Source organism: Penaeus chinensis, chromosome 35 (assembly GCF_019202785.1).
Source record: "Penaeus chinensis breed Huanghai No. 1 chromosome 35, ASM1920278v2, whole genome shotgun sequence".
In the NCBI taxonomy this organism is placed as follows: Eukaryota; Metazoa; Arthropoda; class Malacostraca; order Decapoda; family Penaeidae; genus Penaeus; species Penaeus chinensis.
The window spans coordinates 1,086,107-1,106,106 of record NC_061853.1 but is presented as its reverse complement, the minus strand read 5'-3'; the positions used below and the strand labels follow the sequence as shown (position 1 = coordinate 1,106,106).

The following is a 20,000-nucleotide window of genomic DNA, read 5'->3' as shown; positions in this document are numbered from 1 at the left end:
TACCATGTTCAGGCAATTCTTATTATCTCGCATAATATATGTTATTTCTACATCAATATATTTACAGATGCATATATATATATATATATATATATATATAAATATATATATATAGACACACACACACACACACACACACACACACACACACACACACACACACACACACACACACACACACACACACACACACACACACACACACACACATTCAAACACTCACACTCACTCATTCATTCATATATATACATATATATGTATGTGTATATATATATGTATATTTATATACATACATAAAAGTATATTTATATACATACATAAAGGTCCTATACGTACATATGTATATATGTATACATGTGTATGTATATATGTGTATACATATATATGTTTATATACATACCTATGTATACGTGTGTATGTATATATGTGTATACATATATATGTGTATATATACATGTCTGTACATATATATGTATGTCTAAATATATATATATGCATGTATATGTATATATATATGTATATATGTATATATGTATATATATATATATATATAAATGCATATGTGTATATATACATATATGCCTATAATATATATATACGTATATATATGGATATATGTGTATATATATGTATATATATAAAATATATATACATATATATATGCATAAATATATACACACATACATATATGTATATACAGTATATACTACTCATAGATATATATTTGTGTGTTTCCATAGATGTTATATAAAGATAAACATGTTGATTCATCCGCTGAAATGAGAACTGATGACATTTCAGAACTTGTCTTTTTTGTACATTCCACCTTCCCCTTTTGTATAAGTAATGATTTTAACTTCATACAGTTTCGGCTTTGTGCATCTGGATCTGCAAAATATAAGATTATAATAAAAAATGTAAAAAAAAAAATAAAAAAAAGGATTGAAAGAGGTGCCAAATGTGAAAAAAACATGAAAATAGATGTTATAAAATAGTTAAATGATTTCCCTCTGCATTTGACTTGCCTCTTTTGCAGATGCTTCACGACAGCACAAGAAGGCTATAAGCTCGTAACCTGTATTTTCTTCCTTTACAAATAATGATGTGATCTTTTGGGAGTTCAGTATGTAGCTTCCGATGATGATGACTTAGGGCATTTTAGGAGAAAGGAAGACTTATTTAAGGGATTTTAGGAGAGAGTGAGAATTATCTAGGAAAGAGATTTATGGTATAGAGTTTGAATGCTATTAAAGAAAGGAGGAATGGGTTTCCATCACTGTATATCACCAAAGGCTGTGCGGTATACGTGATGGTGTGTATTATATACATAGATTATACATACAGTATTTAAATGAACTAAGATTTTAAATTATTTTAGTGATTAATATTTGCACGTGTATAGAATATTATATATTTGACAAATTAGATAAAAATAAATAAAAGAAGCACTTTATATTCTTTTATTCCACCCTGTTGAATGGACCAGAAATGCTTACAGAGATCACTAGAAAATTTATATGAAAAATTGATAATGAAATTAGACAAACCAGATACGGCAACCAACAGGAAGATGTCATGTTTATATAGCACTTGAAACCCCTTTTTTATGCCACATAGCAATGTGATTTACAGAAAAAGAAAGTATTTACAGTGTTTTAAATAATAGTAACTAATGTTAATTGAACTTGAAAAGAGACTTAACATTATATTTATTAAGTAATTATCAAAGTAGTATTTATAATGTAGTGTACCCTGAGGGCCTTCTCGCTTTTTTTTTTCCTTTTTTTTTTTGGGGGGGGGGGCATCACCAGGAACAATGCTTAGTCTATTTTTTATTTACAGGTTCTTTTATATAGGTTTGAACTATATTAATTTCCTCTTCTACATGTTTGAATCATGATTATTTGTCCTCTAATTTCTTTTATCTTGGAGCGAATTACCCACTGTAGGTAAAGGTCTTGTCGGCCACAAACGAGCAATTAACGGCCGGCGGCTCTCGCTAGAAGGGGGGGGGGGGGGGTCGCGCCGGGCTTTCGTCAGTCCGCCCTCAGCCTCGGGGCCTAGAGCACTTGTGTCATTCATTTTCTTTTCGTATTCTTGATAAAATGGAAGAACGTGCAAACTTATCGAGAATGAGAATGTCAAATTTAAAGTGTGGGAAGACATACTATCGTCACAATATCAAAATAAATGTCGCTCGGAGAGCAAGTTCACTTCGCTCATCGGCTGAGTCCATGTAAACAGACCAAGCAACTCGGCTGGCGCTTAGGAAAGCAGGTCGAGTGCTACTTTATCGGTTGAAAAAAAAAAAAATATAAATACGTATATGAGTAGCAGAAATGGAGAGCAACACAATACAATTATATAAATGTAAATAAAACAGAGCGACCATCTCTGGTAACGGAAATATCGAAACTAGAAAATACGATCTTGGTAGTTTTTCCAGCTCCACAAAGGTCAACAACAACAGCGCGTGCGTTCGCATGTGCATGTGGATACATAGTATGTCGTCTTTATATATACACTTCAGTGATACACTATTCATATTTCAAACCTTTGTACGCTAAAATCTCTGTGTCGCTTCCGGTAGTATTAACCCCGGCGCTCTATCTGCGGTGAAAGACGAAGAAAATGTGCTAAGAAATCGTGTGCAGATTGTGACACAGGGATGTTAAATTACTCAAAGTCGTATGAAACCAGGATTTCTGTTTCTAATATCTTGAGTGTCACTTAACAGTAAGCAACAGTGTAAAAAGTGTCAGAAACTAGTTCGAGGGATAAAAAACAAAACAAAAATAAACCCCGGAAATGTGCAATTTTCAGCAGTCTGCATTTTGCAGAGACGTGCTCATATTTTGACGTAAAAGTAATGGAAATAATAGAATTGGTGGACCTGGTAAAGCGGTCGAAGTAGACGAGTCTAAATTTGGAATAAGAAAACACCACAAAGGGAAGAGCATTGGGTATTTGGCGGCTTGTGTCGGGAAACTAAAGAATACTTCGCAGTAGAGGTTGAGAAACGGGACTCACAAACACTGCTGCAAATCAAAATAAAAGAAATCATGAACAATCACTGATTGTTGGGGACTGCTGGAAGGCCTATGATTGCCTTCAGGTTTTAAACATCTAAAGGTCAATCATTTGTATAAATTTACTGACCCCGACGCCGGTGCCCACACAAACACCGTCGAAGGAAACTGGAGGACACTAAAGGAAAAGGTGCCACAGCGCGGGAGGTCGTCGTGCCATGTTGAGGGCGACCAGGCGAGGGTGGCCAGGCCAAAGCGGCCTCCAGCTGCAGCATCCTGAGGCCAGCAAGCGTATGCACCCTTTTCCCCTGGCTGTGGCGCAGCTCTTTCCTCCAGATAAATAAAGGTAAAGCCTTAAGGTCCAGGGGTTAATCGTGAATAAATTGTGCAATAGGTAGATAAACTAATGGGGGGGGGGGGGGGCGGTCCGTGGTACTTAATTATCTGCCGCGTCAGCAGCTAAGGTCATCAGCGGCGAATACATTTTTGGATTACGGAGCAGCCGATAGGGGGTTAAGTAAAAATCGTAAGGGGAAAATTTTTGGTAAATTTTCCGACTATGACAATTGGGTCTTCCCTTACAATATTTATATCATCAGATTTGTTCTCGTGTGATGAGCACGAATCTGATAATTATCTCCGTCGGAATCTCCAGCCGACAATCTTGATGTCCCGATAGCAGGGGAGGGCATGAAGTAGATCAGGGAAATTACGGGGTAAAACAGGCTCAAATAAGCAAAATGGAGAACAGAAATGTGCAAAACAAGCACAAAAAACGCTTAAAATCGGCAAATGAAACCCTACGGACATCGCCGCCCTCTTTGAAAGTCTACGGACCGACCGAGAGAGAAAAACTCTACGGCATTTCACATGATCCTCTTGTGGTATTCTTGGCATAAGCAAGCACGACCACGTCGACAAATTGGCGAAGGAAGCCTGTAGCAAAGATACTGTGAACATAGATCTTGGGATGCCTCTTGCTAGGGTTGCACATATATTGAAAAGTTCTCATAAGGAAGAACTAGTAGATCTGACAAACACTCAAAGGCCTGAAAGCTGTACCATAAGGCACTACGATCAGTATAGAGATAGCAAGCCCTCCTATGGGTGGCACCGAAGTCAAACCAGACAATGTGACGTGGTTATTGCCAGAATACGTTTAGGTTACAGAATGTATTGGCAACTGCACGGTGCAAAAAGTGCAGATGAAACTAAATGTAGACTGTGTAACGAAGAAAACAAGCGAACGCTTGAGCATTATATCTCGGAATGTCATGTGATACAGCCTTTCAGACCATCTAACATGAGGTATAAAGAACTATGTGAATATTTCATTTCATCTGATACATTGGAAGATATACTCATATTATATCCTAAATTTACTATGTAAAACTGCCGTAAACAAAAAACACAGTGTTATGTAAACACGGCAAGATCATATCAACGTATTATTTTTGTATGATGTATGACATGTTTCTATACTACCATGTACAATTACAGTAGTCACAGACTACTGTACTGTGTCAGATGTATATAAAGCTGTAATCATGATTGCCCACGCCTGAGCAGATAGCCAGGGTGGTAAATAAACTTACTTAACTTAACTTAACTTCGTACAATGCGTCCTAACCAATAAACCAACCTAACCTAACACTGTGGGATTTATACACTATGATTTATATATTCCCTAGTCAGGGGGCTTTGCCCCCTGGACCCCCTTAGTAGTAAATACACCTAGCCAGGGGGCTACACCCCCTGGGCCCCCAGGGTTAAACCACAAACCTTTATATAGCGAAAGCTCGAACTTTTCTGCATTTCCGTCTTCCAGGTAAACATGGAAGGTGACTTGGAAAATGAAGGGTCGATCTTCTGTCTTCTCTGTCCTGGGTCTCCCTTATTTTAGATTTGCGCACCTTTTGCCATAGATGAAAAGTGTCTTAGTTTTCGTCAAGGTATCCACTCCACACACTTATGTTACTGTACTCTTGGTTGACATGCGCGGAAAGTTTACCAAATGTTTCGCCTATGACAATCAGGATTACAGAAAGTGTATGGAGTGGTTGACGAAAACTAAGACACTTTCCATCAATGACAAAAGGAACACAAATCGAAAATAAAGGAGATACAGAATCTTTCGAGGACCAAAACAAATGTGACACAACTCATTACTGCGATCTGACAAGTAGTTCATGTATTACTACGCGCTTCTGAAAACGATTATATGTAATGACCAGCGTCTGTTCTTCCGAATTCATGTATTTAATCTATTATTTTAGTATTATACTTTTTTTTTAAGTATTTTGGTAATTGCGCTATTCTGCACAATGTGCGCATGCGCGCTTTGCCACCAGGAGATTTGACAAGCCGTGCGACGCCATTCCCCGACAAACGCCGGTGATAATGTTTCGTTTTAAGTGTTCTGTCGATCCCGAAATGCCAAAAGGGAATAGAAACCAAGCAATTCTGACCATAGACGGAAGCGAAAAAAAGTTCGGTGTTTCACTATATGAAGGGTCCAGGGGCAGAGCCCCCCGGCTAGGGAATATATAGATCGTATTCTATTAAAGCCACAATGGTCCAGGGGTCATAGTGTATATGTAGTTCTGTTTGTATGTATCTCTGTAAATGAGTCATTATAGCCCAAACCGCTCTACGTGCAGGTCCTGTGGGTGTGCGTTGCACCTCCCTCCCACCCCGCCATGCAGCATCCATCTTGTGCTGTGTGGTGTATCCCCCACCTAGAGCACCCACCCTCTCCACCATCTTACTTACATCATAAGTATCTGAGCGCTAAACTGGTTATCGGTGTTGATTTCATGAACATTTCGCAGTGGATTGTCCTAGTGGATCAAATACCTGGACACCATCACCACCGACTACCACCACTTCTTTCCGAAGAAGACCCTTCGACGTCACCCCGCCGACCTGCCCTGGGTCATGGACAGGATTAAATGCCTCATGAAGCAGTAGAACCACACCCACCATGCATGTAATGTCATTCTACAAATCAGCCAGAAACAAAATAATCCATGAAATAAAGCTTTCAAAGAAAAAAATCTACCCCAGCAAATTACTCAAGTACACAGACTCCAGTAAATGGTTTGGCCAGATCAGGCAACTCTGTGGCATCAACAAAATAGCTAGTAACCTCCCCTGTGTCAGCCATCTTTCCAGCTAAGCAGCCACAGAGCAGGTGAACCAACACTTTGCCTCTATTTGCAGTGCCTTCCTTGCCTTGATTTCACCTTACGGTACCTGCAAGCACAAACTGCTGTGTTGACCATCCATGTACACCAGGTCTGTTGTAACTTATAGCAGTGCCGAACTAAAAGATCAGTTACCCCCACTGACCTTTCCATGACTTTTGTGAAAGAATTAGCGCCCGAGCTGTCTTCCCCTCGCCTCCATCTTCATTGTATCACTGCAACAGGCCAGATCTCCCGACTGGAAAATGTCATGTGTCATGGCAGTCCCTAAGATGCCTAAGATGCCATCCTGGACCAGACTCTTCCCATGTCCATCACTCCCATCCCCAGCCTCGACCAAAGGCAGTATAGAAATGTTATGGAAACTTCCACCACCCAATACCTTGTTGATTTCCTCCATTTCATCTATACTACCCTTAAAAAATGCTAAACGTCAGCAGCAGTGTTCATCGACCCGAGCAAGGCGTTCAACCTAGTTGACGACATCGTTGTCAGAAAAGCATCTAGATAGATTTCCTCTCTAGGCTCCGCCAGGCTGTGTGCCTACAGGGTGCCACTTCCTACTTGCCGCTTTCCTGAGGGGTGACACTTCCTCCTTGCCACTTTCCTGCGGGGTGCCCCAAGGTACCAAAATCGGGCCCCTCTGTTTCTTGGTCCTCATCAATCATGCCTTGCATGACACCCCCTACAGGTGGAAATGCGTCGACGATTCCACATTCGCAGCAACCGTCGACAACACCCGCGCTGACTACCAGCCACTGACAACCACTCTAAGTAATCTCCTCACGTGAACCACTGCCAACCATGGCATTGTTAACAAGAAGAAGAACGTCGCCATGCACTTCGACCTCGCCACCATCCCCACCCTGCCCCCTCACTCACTCTGGGCAACTACTTGCTGAATGTGGTGACCACCACCAGGCAAGTCAGGGTCATCATTAACAACGAGCTCCACATTGCCGCCGTAGTCAAATCAGCCTCATACAGACTCCACCTGCTCCGTCAATTGAAGTCACTTGGTCTTCCAGTATTGGAATTATCCATGTTCTTCATACTACCCACACTCGCATATGCATCACAAAAGAGAACAGTCAAAACTATTCTTGGGCCCGAATACAGCAACTATGACAACGCCCTCGACACTCTCAGCCTCGCAACCCCGAAGGACCTCTTCACCTGCAACCTTATCAAGTTTGGCGAGCAGGTGCTGGGCAGCCCCTGCCATGCCACCCGCACCGACAACAAGCTGCTTCCCATCCTGTCGCCCCATTCCGGCAATTGTAAAGCTTATCAGTAACAAATAAATTTAATCCTTCTAGAACTGTATATAGTGAACTAGAAGTAGGTAAAATTATCTGTTTATCATTCAAATCATACACATTTACACTTTTTGCATCACATGATGGTTATCAGCACCTATTAGTGTTTTCCCGTAAGAGTAAACTGTTTAAAAGAAAAGAAAATACTATGGGGGTCTAGGGGGCAGAGCCCCTGGCTAAGGAATATATAGATCAGAGGGTATAAATCCCACAGGGTTAAAGTTATGTTGGTTTATTGGTAAGGCCACATGGTAAGATTACCACGGGGATCTCGATAATGTGAAATCCCATAGTTAAGCTAAGTTACGTAAGTTTATTTACCACCCTGGCTATCTGCTCATGCGTGGACGATCGTGATTACAGTTTTACATATATATTTGACATAGTATAGTATTTTGCAACTAATTAAATGGTACATGGTAAAATAATAATATAATTATACATCATACAAAAAATATGTTATGTTTTTGCCACTGTGATCACATAACACTATTCTTTGTTTACGGCAGTTGTAGTATGAGTATCTTCCCGTGTATCAGATGAAATTAAATATTCCCTTCTGTCACAACTCTGTCCTTCCCCAGATCTTCCATCTCCTAATACCCTCCTGATACAACTCCACTTAACCCCTCTCATTTCTTATCTCAACCCCTAGCTCCTTCCCCTTCAAATTCTCCAACACACTGTAATCGTTATCACTCACAGATCAACTAAAGTATTGCTCTCCTTCATTGGAATATTTGCGGTTTCCGTTCTCATAGACCTGACCTTCGTCATATCCTTTCCTCTTATAACCCATCCATTATCTGCCTTCAAGAGACTCTTCTTACACATCCTCTTATACCAATTCCCAATTACTATTTTGTCTCTTCATCACACACTTTATGTCTCGTCAATACTTATCCATCAGAAAACACCTAATGTCATACCTCCCTTTCAAACCACTGTCCCTTGCATAGTTATTTGCATCTTTCATTGCTGTTAGATCACAGTAATTTCAGTCTACTTCTCCCCTTCCCACCCCATTAACTTTGTTGCCTTTGAAAATCTAACTTCTCAACTCTAGCCACCTTTACTCATAGTTGGTGATTTTAACTGCCGCCACACTCTTTGGTGTGATTCAGATAGCCCCACATACTTCGACATATGCATGCAATCTTTTTCATGCATTGACCTCTCTTTATGCTCCCTTTCTTTTCATTTAGATTTCCATTGGTCAGTTCTAGACCACTTTCCAGTTCTCCTTTCTCCTACTTCATATGTACCACTCCCCATGCTGGAGCGTTGATAGAGCCGACTGGTGTACTTTCACTTCCCTCTCTGCTATTCCACGGTGGAATTCCGTTTGCACTAAAGTGCTTCGGTTAAAACGTGCAGCCTGGAACAGTTACCGGTACGAACGAGGCACCCCTAATCTGTCTCATCCCCTCCATCCAGCCCCCGTCCTCCATATTCGAGAGACTCATCTCTGCTCGCTAATGAATTAGGTAACTATTTCAGCCAGGTCAGTAGTGGTTCTCACCTTTCTCCATACTTCTCTGCTATTAAGACCAGGGAACATCCCCCCATTATCTTCACCCTATCCTCTGCTGGGTCTGATAATGCTCCTTTTTCGTCCTCTGAACTCAGTGCTGCCTTACAGTCGTGCCACAACACTCATGGAGGCCCTGACGGTATTCATTACCGTATGCTTAAACGCCTTCCATCTTCCTCTTTATCCTGCCTATTAACAATTTTCAATCACATATGGACTTCAGGAAATTATCCTCCCCTTGAAACCCAATAAATTGGGTACCCTCCCTCAAAATTACCGCCCCATCACTCTAGCTGCTTGTGCAAACTACTAGAGTGAATGTTTAACCTCCTCTTAATGTGGTATCTTGAATCTCACAATCTTCTCTCTCCTTCCCAGTTTGGTTTCTGCCGTGCCCAAAGCACAGGTGACCCCTTGCTCATTTCAAGACCTATATCACATCTGCATTTGCATTCGAAGGCTTCCCACAAGGCAGTGTGCTCAGTACCACTTTCTTCCTTCTTGCTTTTAATAACATTGTCACAGTTTTACCACCAGGAGCCCAGCCATCACTATATGTTGTTGATTTAACCGTCTTCGCCCCGGCATCCATACCAGATCTACGCCAATTCCTTCAGTCTGCAATATCAGTAACTTCCTGGGGCACTAACCATGGCTTCTGCTTTTCTACCACCAAATCTTTCTCCATCCTTCTCTCTCGCACATGTGTAGGTCCTCTACCTCCAATCTTCTTATATGGCACTCCACTCCAAAACAGTCCCTCTGGCAAATTCTTTGGCTTTATTTTTTACTCCAAACTGTCCTGGCGAGACCATATATTTTACATTAAAATAAAAGCTTGCTGCCGTCTCCAAATCTTACAACTCCTGCCAACTCTTGTCCTATATCCTGGGGCTCAGATCGCAAAACTCCCCTCCATTTATGTTACCTTGATCCTCACCTCTCTCGATTATGGATGCCATATCTACTCTGCCTCAACCTCTCTCCTTGCCCATCTTGATACAGTCAACCACTGCGGTCTTCACCTCCTCTCCAGTTGAGAGCCTGTACATTGAATCAGGTATACCATCTCTCTCTACGCCGTACCTTTCTCTCTCTTCAATGCTATGCTCGATTCCACCAACTTTCCCTCCTACCTTTGCTTCTTCTCCACGTTCACCAACTCCTTTGTCCATTTGCATGGATACCCCCCTCTCCCATTCCCCTTTATCTCCAACCTCTTCCATTCTCTGTCCATTCTGTCCCTCCATGGCTTATACCTTACCCCCGTATTTGCTCCTCTGTTTTTCCTGACCCACCAAAAAAAAAATTCTCCCCGCTGTCCTCATCCATTTCCTTAACCATATCTCCATTCATTCCTCCGGTATTCATGTTTACACTGATGGTTCCAAATCCACCTCCGGTGCTGGTTTCGCAGTAACCTTCCCAACTCACACTTTCAAATACCCCTCCCTCCTTAATCCAGTGCCCTTACTACAGAACTGTACGGACTCCTTTTTGCCTTAAAACTCAGATACTCACACCCTTCCTCTTTCACTAGTTTTACTGACTCATGAACTCAAAGTCATTACACTCGACCAACCCCCTTGTTTGTAAGATCCAGAACTGATTCAACCTGTTCACACACCATTAAGCTATATGGAAATCTGATGAAATTTTGCTGGGTGCCCAGCCATGTTGGTATCCCCGGCAATGACCAGGCAGATACTCTAGCATGCTACGCCGCTATGTCCACATCACACCAACAACGTGTCTCATGTACTCTAGTCACAGATTATTACTCCCCTTTAAAGACCTTGTATAACCAATGGCAATCTTTCTGGTTAAGTCTCTGCACTAATAAATTATATACTGTAAAACTATCAATCTCCTGGTTAAGAAAAGTACTCCAGAGCCCCGAGACATTAAGAATTCCATTGCAAGTATACCAGCCAATTCCTTTTTTGTAGTTCTGGCCCAATTTTGCACTCATATTATCTTGATGCTAACGCAATTTGTTTTAACATGCAGTTATGTACACATTTTTTTGTGGTAGACATGTAAGGTGCACAATCCGTGTTGATTTTTTTCCATGGTGGAATGGTATTTTACTAATTGGGATATTGAGCTTTGTAATGTTCATGGAGATTTTGTGATTCAGAGGGTGCACATGTGTATGATTAGTCACGTTCCTGCACATCGTCGGCGTTATTTTCACGGTTTCAGATGGTTTATCGATGGTGCTGTGCATAATAATATCAGAGACCTCATTTGTATTTTCAACATCACTAACATCATTAAAAAGCATGTTTACCCTGTCTATAATATCACTTTTTCTTTCCATTAACATTTTCTCAATTCAGCAAGAGCTTGCCTGAGGCTTCTTATTTCCTCAGCCATTTCCTTGATTTTTTCCACCATTGTGGCATTGCTTCCTGGGATGGGGAATCCCCCTGTCAGTTGCAGGAATTCCTGTGAGTGAGGTATAGCTGGGGGGGGGGGTTATGGGGGCAGTTACAGTGCCAGGCTGCCACACCTTGTGCTCTGCACCTGAGCACCTCTTCACGATGGTGACGGTGTCTTCGTCGTCGTTGTCTTCGTTTCTTGCAAGGCAGTCCTTTGGTGAGCTGCACAGACTGCACAACCTCTGAGCGCCACAGTCAAATGGAGCCGGGCTCTATGTATCTTCCAAAGAATTGGTACTCTTTAGGTGGTGGCTGTTCCCTGATTCATACAATGATTTTCATATGTAAGGGCTGTCTGTCCTTGTAAATCCTCCAAACTTTAAAAACACCCAGAAGATGGAGTGCTTCCTCTACGGCGGCCTCCTTCGGAAACCTGGTTATCAGGTATTCCCCGTATCTTCTGCTTTTGGGCTGATAGTCATCTTTGTTCTGGAGAGAAAACCCCACGAAAGTGTCATTAACCATCAGGGCCACGTAGTTTTGTTACTCTCGTCCGTACATAAACGTAGCGAGAGGATGACCATTTCCCCTGCACCAAGTTTAGCGGACCTTCCTGTTGAAGGGGCGGCAGCTGGCTGGCGTCCCCCATCCACCTGTGTCCTCTGGGAAGGCCAGTCTAATGTACCTGAGTTTTTTTCTCTAGTTGCTTTGTCTGTCAAGTTTTTCAAAAGTTGGCGCCTTGGTCCGTAGACTTTCAAAGATGGCGAGGACGTCCGCAGAGATTTATTAGCCAATTTTAAGCCCTCCCCTGCTATCGGGACTTATCAAATCACATCAAGATTGTCGGCTGGTGAATGCGACGGAAATGTTCATCAGATTCGTTCTCATCACACGAGGACAAATCTGATGATACAGATATTGTCCTGGAAGACCCGATTGGCATAGTCGAAAAAATCACCATGTAAGGTGGCTTGATTAGAACGTTTTGTGTAAATGTATATAAACGTGGCTTCACAAAACTTTATGAATCATGGTGTTTTGAGCCGTAGATTTTCAATGCTGGAAGGCATGTTCGTATAGTTTCTTTAGCCGATTTTAACAGTTTTCTTTTATTGTTTTGTGTATTATTGTATTTACTGTGTTTAAGCTTGTTTTCCCCCATAATTTCCCTGATATACCTCATGCCCTCCTCAACTATCTGGACTATCAAATCAAGATTATTGCCTGAATATGAAATTCCACCAGCCAAAAATGGTATACATCTGTAGTATAACTTGATCGTCAGTTAAGTGAACCAACATGTTTTGTGAGTGGTTTGATTTCATACACGGAATTTGTTAAGAAATGCTGTGATAGAACAGAAAAACTTATTGAACTTGTATAGCACAATGAACTCTTCTTAAAACACTTAAGTGCCGTAAGTGTCATGATAAGCAAATTAGATGTAAAACAGCACAATTACCGGTTTGGGAAGTTATGCCCCTGGACTGAAAAAGAAAATGGAAAAGAAAAAGCAATAGCAAACTTCCAGCAGGGATCCAGTGCCTCTATCCACCACAGAGGGATCACTAACACAGGCGAGTTCCAGGTCTAACCCACAGGAGGTATCTGCGCCGCGGCCAGACCCAGTCACCCTATCCGAAACACCAGGATGAGGTGGCAGCAGCCACGTTTCCCCGGACCTTTGCGCCCAGCCCTGGTCAACACTGCATATTTTACCACTATAGCAGAACTCTCAAGCCTCCAGCTGCCAGAGTCGCTGTGCCCTATAAATCTTCACCATCACCTCTTCTGCAGCCCCTCTCCCACCTACCCGTCTGCTGGTACTACTGCTCATTCCTCTTTCTCCAGCGGCTGCGACAAGATACTTGCACTGTGGCGAGACTTGTATCCCTCAGCCTGCAGAGTGACATCGGGGAGAGAGGGCTTAGTGAGGATTCATTGCAGGATTCCCTGGCTGGTTGTGACGACAGCTCCTCGACTTCACTAGAAAGATGGCTGGGGAGAGCCAAGCAGCCTGGGATACGACAGTGATGGTGAAACATGTCCTGCCGCCAACAGCTATCCACAAGCTGGATACTTCCTCTACCCAGGGCCCTCTAGTGCGATACAAGGTACACTCATGGTCAAGCCTGTTCAGCAGAAGTCAGATCACTGACATCAACAGTAAAAGACAAGCTTTGGAATGACTGTGACGAAGGATACATTTGCCGCACTACTACCAGGTATTTGCATGCATGTTAGTTCTTTTAATCTTTTAATAGCACCTCACTAGTTGAAGCGTGCACCCTGCACCAATCATTAGCCCTGTCATTGAAAAGAGAATCCGCCTGTCTTCCCCACACAAGACGTCACTGCATCACAATCTAATGGCGAAATTGTTTCCTCCATTGCCTTTATTTTTTGTTTGTTTTTTCTGTTGTCAGGCATCCCCCACCCCCCCATCCTGCCCTCCTCCCTTCATGTCTGAGATATTCTCCCCTATGATCCTCCTGAAGTCACTACTGCACTTGGTGCCTATTTCAGCCAGGTCAGTAGTGGTTCTCATCTTTCTTCCCACAGTGCATGCAATAAGACCGTCAGGGAACACGCCGCCATCTCTTTCCTGTCCTTTAATGTTCCTTGTTTTCTCTGAACTTCATTATGCCTTACAACACACGAAGGTCCTGACAGTATTCATTACTGTATGCTGGCACCTCTCATTTCCCGCTTTATCCTTCCTTAACTATATTTGGACAACAGGAGATTTTCCTTCTGATTGACATAAAGCCCTCATTCTCCCCTTTTGGAAACCCAGTAAATGAGATACCTTCCCTCAAGATTATTGCCCCAGTGTTCAATTCAGGACATGTTTTTCATCCGCATTTGAACGCTGTGACTATGTATTAACCTTTAATCTTTACTTTGAGAAGCCATATGCACCATATTCTCCACCAGCTGACTTCTTTTGGCATACATGGGTGTCTTTATAAATTCCTTGCTCTCCGATCGGAATTTCCCTGTTAAAATTGTCTCCTCAATTAATTCACAGTGCCAACATGTCCCGTAAGGAAGTGTGCTCAGGACCACCTTATTCCTACTTGTTAATGACATAAGTTTGTTCTACCTCCAGAGTTCCTGTCATTCCTCTCTGTGGATGATTTAACCATATTTACCTCTGGCCCTCTGCTCTCCACCAACATTAATGCTTTGAGCCACTAATCACAGCTTTTTTCTACCTCCAAATCCTTCTCTGCCGTTTTTCTTGCTCACATATAGGTACTCATCCTTTAAACTCCTTATAGGGTGCCTTCCAAGACCTTCCGACTTGCTAGCCCTTGTAATGTTATTGTAGACTCCAAACTGTTGTGATCCATGTATATTTATTTTCTTACTTTATTATAAGACTCTAACGTGGAGTTGCTTTTTATCATTAAAGGTTGACATGCTTAACACGGTGAAGCAAAATGAAGCAGCCAGCCTCACTGCGAGCATCACACAAAAACATGATAACATAAAGGTAAGGACAGAGACTACAAATCTCGTGTATACACTTTTATTAAGAAATCAGAGAAACTGAAAAAAATATATATACATATTTTCACATTTGAGAAAATATCAAATACAGATGACAGATGATGACTCACTAGAGTCTAATAAATATCATATGTGGAATGACATGAAAAAAATAAAGAAAAAAAAACTCTACTTGATGTGTTATAACAGCGATGCTGTTTTAACAGTCAATTATTTAAATATTTAAAGTATTCAGAATTCCAAAGTATTCAAATATCTGTCAAATTTCAACAAGTAATTTTTCATTCCTTTTATATGAATACTGTACGAGTCATGAATTGGCTGACAGGATCTTTTTTGTTATGCAGCAAAATCTATTTCTATATTGCCATATCTTTATTTCCGAGGAAACCACACATCACACAAAAGCTCCTTCAAGACTTCCAAACTTCCCACTAAATATATAGACAGAAATTCACAATAGTAAAACACCCCAAAAAATATATCACATCGTGTGTATATATATTGTATGAAATGCAATCACACGAACAAGTTCTTCATATGCTCTTCTAAGGCACTAGGCATTGACAGTGTAGGAAACAAATACATATATACATATGTATATAAATCTATGCATATGTATATACACAGATTAGGCACTGGATACTCAATACACTGGATGGAAAGCTTTTAATAAATGCGACATCAATCTTTCAACTGCCCAACATTTTTTTTCCCTTTCTTCCTCTATAAATTGCATTTATTATTATTTTTTTTTTACCTATTGCAAGTCACTCTTTGAGCAAATACTTTATACATGAGAGGTTGTAATGTACCATATTTCAGTTATAGTAAGAATAAATACATAAAATTAATTGCAAAAAATGTCATATTAAAAATGCAACTTGATACCCTGAATAGCTACATCAAATCACAAGAGCAAAACTAATAGTTTATACTCTCCTTGTCTTCATTATTATTATTATTTTCACCATCGTTGTTTTTCCTTCCATGGTTTTTGTAATCGTTTGCTTGCCCCATTACTTGATAAATGCACAATTCATGAATCGACTGAGGCGTTATCTGCACTATAAAGTCATTAAGTTCATTCTTTGAAGCCTATGACGAGGGGGGAAGGAAGAAAGCATAATAAACGTTAACAGGACATTGATCAAAAGGGAAAATTGTTAAGAGAGAGAGGTAAAAGGAGAAATACAAAAACAAGAGAAGAAGGATTAACAGGTAAATATGAGAAAGAGAATAACAAGGAAAAAGGATAGATGAAAAAAGTGAGAGACAAAATGAGAAAAGGGGAATACATGAAAAGCATATATGAGAAAGACAAAGGGTAAAGAAAAGATTTTAAAAATATATATATTGATAGAATCCCACAATAAATTGTGACACCAATGACAAGTGATACTGTAGCCTAATTCTGCCCCCCTCACACACAGATTGCCAGCAATATCCTAGCTTTCCCACAAAAAAAAAAAAAAAAAAAAAAAAAAAATTGACATCCTGTAATAATTTGTAATACTGAAACAGACAAGAACTTCCTCTTGTACTTAATACCTAATCTATAATCCTGATGTCCATTTTTCCTTTTATAATCCTACAAATAGCAAATACACAATTCTTTGTCAATCTGATGATAGAAGAGAGATGTAATTTACAATGCACAGCACAGCTTACTGGAAAGAAATGACAACAGTCTAGGTAAGAAACTAGATGTTACCATTGTAACACGTGTGAAAATAAAATCTCTGCATTCTGAATTTTTCTAATCAGACCATTTCTTTCTTTTCTCCTGTACATCACTAACTCGTCTCTCTCCAGTACATTAATGACAAATATCACTGTTTGAGGACAAACCATGAGAGAGGTGCTACTTCTTTCGAAAACAGTATGAATAGCAAAGGGTTGTACTGCTGCCTATAGATTCCATCACCTTACTACTAAATGAAAAAATAAATGTGTAAACTCTAAATCTTCCGAGTGAGGCTTATAGTTTGTCACATAGAAAACTTGGCATCTTCAGTACTCAAAGTATTTGACAAAGGAAATCCTATCATAGTCTAACAATAATCATACTTTGTCAGATCATATTCACTGATTCTTCCCTAACATTTGGCTTAAATAGCAAGTGCCAAAGTTTCATAAATCTTTTTTTTAATACAATACAAACAAATTTTTTTGTTCCTAGTGAAATCGTCCTCCCCTCCCATCCCCATTATCATATAGAATATTTGGAAGAAAAATGACAGGACCACCAGCATCACTCTCCCTGCCAAGCAGAGGAAAGCGTAGTTTGGGAGGACCATTACCTATCTCATATTGCAAAATACAAAAAATCCAGTCACCCTATCTCATCGGCAGGAACTCTTTGTATCTGAACAACGCACTTTTAAAACAAAAAACAAAAACAAAAAAAAACATAAAACTAATACAAACATCAACAACAGGAATGTTCAGCATGATATGGAATGGAAATAAATCTCCCTTTTTTGTTTTGCAAAGGAGGCCCTTTCCACAGAATTCCCCTGTTCTGATATGTAACATAGACTTCATAGGTTGCAGTGACCGTAGGGCCACCATACACAGCAAAGAAAAGGTGTGTGTGTGTGTGTGTGTGTGTGTGTGTGTGTGTGTGTGTGTGTGTGTGTGTGTGTGTGTGTGTGTGTGTGTGTGTGTGTGTGTGTGTGTGTGTGTGTGTGTGTGTGTGTGTGGCTACAGATGTGTACATAATTATAAGTGTTTATATGTGTGCGTGTGTGTAAAAACTAATATCTTAACACAGCATTTACTAACCAAACAATAAATCAGGAAAATATATACAATCACTATTCGCTTGATTCCCTCACAACAAAACCCATATACAATAGATTAAAAAATCCTAGCATAAGGCACAGACAAAAAGGAAAACAATGACACACACACTCGCTCACTCACTCGCTCACTCACTCACTCTCACTCTCACTCTCTCTCGTGAACACATTCCCACACTCGAAAAACTAGAGGCTAGTCTATTCTCAAGTCTATTAAAACACAAAATCTTGCGTTACTTTGTTTCCAAATTAAACCTCTTCTTGTCTATGTTTCAACATTTATAGTTCTCTATTAACATTAATCAGCGTTCCTCTATTCACGTTCCATTCATATCGCCTCACCTCTACTAATGAGTACTCAATCTTCTCTATTAAACTTCTCTATCATTTTTTAGCATAGAGGCTTCCTTCCTCTACCAATAACTCCCTAACAGATTGATCCCTATAATACATGCCTCGACGAATATACTTGTTAGCCTGTCTATCTTCTTAACAAATTCCAATAGGAGCTGCAGTTGTAACATATCACATAGGATGAAACCTTATACCAATCCCTGATGTTCATGTTCACTTTTTTTGTTGTTGTTGTTGACCACTGATCAATCTATGTTGATCAATGATTAAGATTTCCACTCCTTAACCCATGCAAAAATACTGCACTGGGTTTTCTCCAGCAAGAAAAGAATATATGGATATAAAGTATCGAAATCTCTTTCAGAATCCAACGAGTCCTCATCCTTGATATTTCATATTGATCATCATTTCTCTACCATAAATACATTGTAAAAAAATAAACTTGTAGTTTCTCAGGAATAGCATAGAAATAAATAAAACAGGAAAGGCACAAGGAGTCAGGGTACTCGAGCCTCTCCACATGAAAAAGGCCTTTTGGGAAAATCAGGAAAAGAAATGCTCTCTCGGGAACAATCAGGGAGAAAACTGCCCTTTAATTAAGTCTTAAGGGTGCCCAGTTTTTCAACGGAGCCCCCTGCCCTTCTGGAAGTCTATAGTCACCACTGAGAATGAATACATACATAAACAGAACCCCTTCACCATAAGGCCCAATATTCCTTACCGTAAGTTGCTGCATCACGAAGTTAACAATATGTCTAACATCACTATAAACTTTTTCACTGTACAATAAAAGATATGAATTCATACAGTCCATGTATGCTATTTAACTCATAAATTAAAAGAACTGTTATGCTTTGTATGTCAGTTTGATGCACATAAAACCCATCTTTATCATCATGATTCATATCTGTATCAATAACTCTGACAAATAAAATAGTAAACATTTCCTCATATTGTTACTCTTGGCATAACAAATTGTGGAACATCAATATCTAAAAAACATTACATATTACACTCAATAAAATCTTAACATCTAAATCACTCTTATTTCCTTATATCACAAGGAGTAAATCCAACATCAAAACAACGAAAGAAAAGGAGAAAAAATCACAAAACCTCAAGAAACGCAAAATTAACCAACGCCCCGAAACGCGATTCCACAGCAACACAACGAAGATCTCCCACCTAACGCCCCCCCCCCCCATCCCACAATACCCCCACACCCAACCACTCAGCCCTGTCCTAAAAGTCGGCCTCCTTAAATAATGCAGGACTTCCGGGTCCCAAACATGGTCTTGTACTCGGGCAGGATCTTGGTGCGGATGGCCGTGTTCTGCTTGGCCACGACCCGGTCTCGCGAAGGGTCCTTGTGCAGCTTCTTGATTCCTGGCCGGTGGACGAGGAAGGCGTTGTCCAGGATGTGGAACTCGTAGTCGCGGACGCACAGGATGTACATCTGCGGGAGTAAGGAATGGTGAGGGATTTTGAAGTAAACTTAACACACTGTGGACCATAAAGGAGAAAGGGAAGGAGGGACGCTAGCCTAAGGTGCATTTGTGGCATTAAACGCATTTGATGAAAGACACTTGTTTTGCAGAAAAAAGAGATTATTCTATTTTAGTTACTGTGATCCATATCTGGTAATACATAAATTATTTATGGTTTTATGGCAAATTTATGCCACGATACTGCTGTAAAGAAGTTTTACGGAGATGGATCATTTTACGGCAAGTGACTGGCCATCGGTTCTTCCACCAACCTAAAAATTGATTCGATTAATGCCTGCTTATACATTTTTCATGAGTTCTTTTAAATTAATGATCATGGGAAAAAGGTCAGAGATTTACTGAATAA

General features: G+C 40.4%; 1 protein-coding gene across 1 annotated transcript in view; it reads right to left on the bottom strand.

Annotated features, from left to right (window-relative positions):
* Nucleotides 1–19,366: 19,366 nt before the first annotated feature.
* The window catches only part of LOC125044452, a 19,890-nt gene continuing 19,256 nt past the window's right edge, over nucleotides 19,367–20,000 (bottom strand). The window contains exon 7 of the mRNA XM_047641131.1: nucleotides 19,367–19,602. Within this exon, the coding sequence (XP_047497087.1) occupies nucleotides 19,405–19,602 (198 nt within the window). The 3' untranslated portion in view covers nucleotides 19,367–19,404. The remainder of the gene's footprint in view (nucleotides 19,603–20,000) is intronic.